This window comes from Anopheles bellator, chromosome 2 (assembly GCF_943735745.2).
Source record: "Anopheles bellator chromosome 2, idAnoBellAS_SP24_06.2, whole genome shotgun sequence".
Lineage (NCBI taxonomy): Eukaryota > Metazoa > Arthropoda > Insecta > Diptera > Culicidae > Anopheles > Anopheles bellator.
In genome coordinates, this window is record NC_071286.1 from 21,140,904 (window position 1) to 21,143,961 (window position 3,058).

General features: G+C 48.3%; 1 protein-coding gene across 1 annotated transcript; it reads right to left on the reverse strand.

The window, feature by feature from the left end:
- Positions 1–1,081: 1,081 nt before the first annotated feature.
- On the reverse strand, positions 1,082–1,747 carry LOC131207170 (mucin-2-like). The gene has a single exon (XM_058199781.1). It carries the CDS (start codon positions 1,745–1,747, stop codon positions 1,082–1,084), a length of 666 nt encoding a protein of 221 aa, XP_058055764.1.
- Positions 1,748–3,058: the final 1,311 nt, after the last annotated feature.

Consider the following 3,058-nt stretch of genomic DNA (forward strand, 5'->3'; position numbering starts at 1 on the left):
TCGGCTTTAGCGCGAAACAGTTCGAGCAGATGATTTCGATGCTGCTGCAGCCAAGGGACGACCAGCAACCCGCTCTGTATGCGGTCATTGGAAATAGTGTTGACTAATAAAGTGTGCACGGTTGTAGATGTACCGATTCGCTTCACTGTTCCGCATTTACATCTCATTAGTGATCGACACGACCGGTAATTTACTAACCGGGAGCGTGGGTTCGTCCGTGTCTGGCCATCTCCTCGGTTGAATTTGCTGTGGTTCTGTGTGTGCGCACCAGCCAACCGTGAAACGTAACATATTCCGTACACCGGTTGGGTGCCCAAGAAGCTATGCAACATAGTTGAAGGGCTCCGTCGGGCACTGTGTCACTGTTAAATATGATTATCCTTGCAGAGGACACCGCACCGCACATAAATATGGTTTGACAAATGGGATGATGGCGTTGCAAGCGCGGCTGCAGTTGCTGGGCCGTGTCCGTGCAGTCGGTCCCAGTCGGAATCTGGAACGCTGTGACGGATGACGGAGTCGAACCGCAGTGCAATGGGAAGCATGACGGCAGGTTGCGAACTGACGAGTGTTACCCCAGCGCCATATCGTTAGAAAAATGACCTTCAATCCATCATGTACCGCACGAAGGCATCAGAGTTTCTTGCAAATGCACCATCGAAATCCGTCAACCTGATGAATGAGGCCTTGGTTACTCAGAGCGGAGCAAGGTTTTTGGAACTACAAACGTTTGGCTCTGCTTTCCTTTCTTACAAGCCATATACACATAGTATTAACGGAATGGAGTTTTCAGATGCAGTATTTGCCGATGCCATTTGTCAGAATTCTAAAAACGAACTGGTTCTATCGAGAATTTAAACCGATCTTTTTATTACCGGTCGCTAAACTCCCCCCGGCATGGGGATTATGCTTTAGTGTTGTCCAACTCGATAGAATCTGGTCCAGGGTCAACAGGACTCATTGGGTCACTTGAGAGAGATCAATAACGCGATCGTAACGCCGGAGAGTGAAATCGAACATTCAATGAGGGGCCGAAATCTTAGGTCGATTGATTGAATTTATTTTCCGATTTTTAAATCAATCACGCCCTACCGCCGGTGCGGGATTGTCGGGCAGTAATGTGCCGTTCGACCAGCTTCTCGACATGCTGACGCCAGAGCTTCTCCTTCTGCTTCTGCGTCAGACCGGGCGCATTGTAGCCTTTCGGTTTGGATTGCGCAAGCGACCGGGCCAGGCTCTGAAATGGTTCGGGATCTTCAGTAGGCTCAGAAGGTTCGGTCACCTCGTCTTCGGTAGTTGTGGTGTCCGAATCAGTGACCGTTGTCTCCAAGCTGGGAGTCGATGTGTCGGTTGGGGGCTCTATCGTTGTTACTGCGGTGGTACCGATAGTACTAACCTCTCTAGACTCTTCCTCCGATGTTTCCTCCGAAGTTTCCTCTGAGGTCTCCTCCGAAGTTTCCTCTGAGGTCTCCTCGGAAGTTTCCTCCGAAGTCTCCTCGGAGGTACCTTCAGACGACGATGATGATGACGACGAACTGCACGTGTTGACGTGAATATCACGGATTTCAAGCAACAGCTCCGCGATCACATTAACCAGCTCTACGTTGATTTCGCTTTTAATGTCCACTTCGGCTTCCACGTCCACCTTCACGATGTCGCCAATGTTGTTGTTATTCATCGAAATGGGTCCTGCCAACCCGCTGCCAACAAGGGCAACCAGTAAAAGTACAGCCTGCAGAACCTTCATCGCTTGCGCTGTCTGTTTCGTGGAAAAATCCGAATACTGTTGCACCACCCAGAGTTTTGGAAGTAACGAAATCAGGCTCCAATACAGTCCATTTATATGCTTCTCGGGCTGGCTAAGAGTGGGTTAACGCTTCCAATGCGGAACGATAAGCAATCGATGCTATTTGAAGTGAAGCCGACTGCGGGCACGGTGCGGTGTCGTGTGGTAGTAGATAAGAAACACACTGCAGGCCAAATAAATCCATCTACATCGTTAATCCTGAGGCACGCTTCCGCTCGAAGCTCCAGTAAACTTTTCGGTGCTTCCGGTTTACAGTGTTGTAGGTTCGCCGTAAGGGCTTGGCTGAACGATGCTTGATTTATAGAGGGATAAGCGATAAAAGAAATAAAGGAACTACACATGGCGTGTAGTTCATGATCGGTGTTTTTATCGGGTCGACCGGAAATATAGCTTGTTTACTTAACTTTGTAGAAGTTTTCCTTCACATAAACACGTTGGACACTAGAGGGTATACTTTTTGCGTAATTGGCGATATATTTTCAATTTCCAGTGCTAGTGTTCTATTGTTTTATCAGCCTATAGTTACGCAATCAGTTTCTTACCAAATATGTTGTCTTGTTGCTTTAGCCTGAATTGGACCAGAATTCCCCGAAAATTTGAAAATGATTTATATTCGATCTGTTGCTATATTCGACCTTTAGCATGTCTATTCGGTCGGGAGTGCGACTGATGGGCTTGGTTTGCATAAATTATTGCGCACCATGAGCCACCAGGGCGAGGTGCAACGCCTTGCTTTTCTTCCCGCATCAAGATTAAGGACGATTGATATGGAAACAAAATGGTAACGGCAATGGCGATGAACGGTGTGCGTTTCGCACTGTAAACATTCTCTCCTTTGCCGGTCCGGTATAATCGATCACAGCCCTAGCCACCGTGTGGCATCATCAGCGGTCGACATCGGGTTGGCACGATTATTTATGAAGCCGTTTCGCTTCGTGATAGGCAACCGAGCACCCGTTCGCAGAAACCACTGCCACGGTGGGAAAATAAATTAATTTTTAAGGAATATGAATGAGCAGTCCTGAAACCGGGAGCCTCTTGTGTGCTGCGGGAACGCAAACGGACGGGATTGCATGGAATTTATTGCACTGCAAGCATGGTCTGACGTGTTGCAACCGTCTTCGACTCAACTTCGGTGACATATCATCAAACAGGTCCACCTACTCACAGAGTGAGAGGGAGAGAGAGAGAGAGCGGGGGAATTACACGTTCACGTGTCGGGTTTTTCTCATGTTTACCACTGCTACGTGT

What these genes read in the sequence shown, in the direction of transcription:
- LOC131207170 (XM_058199781.1), bottom strand. Translation starts at nt 1,747, where the DNA reads ATGAAGGTTCTGCAGGCTGTACTTTTACTGGTTGCCCTTGTTGGCAGC.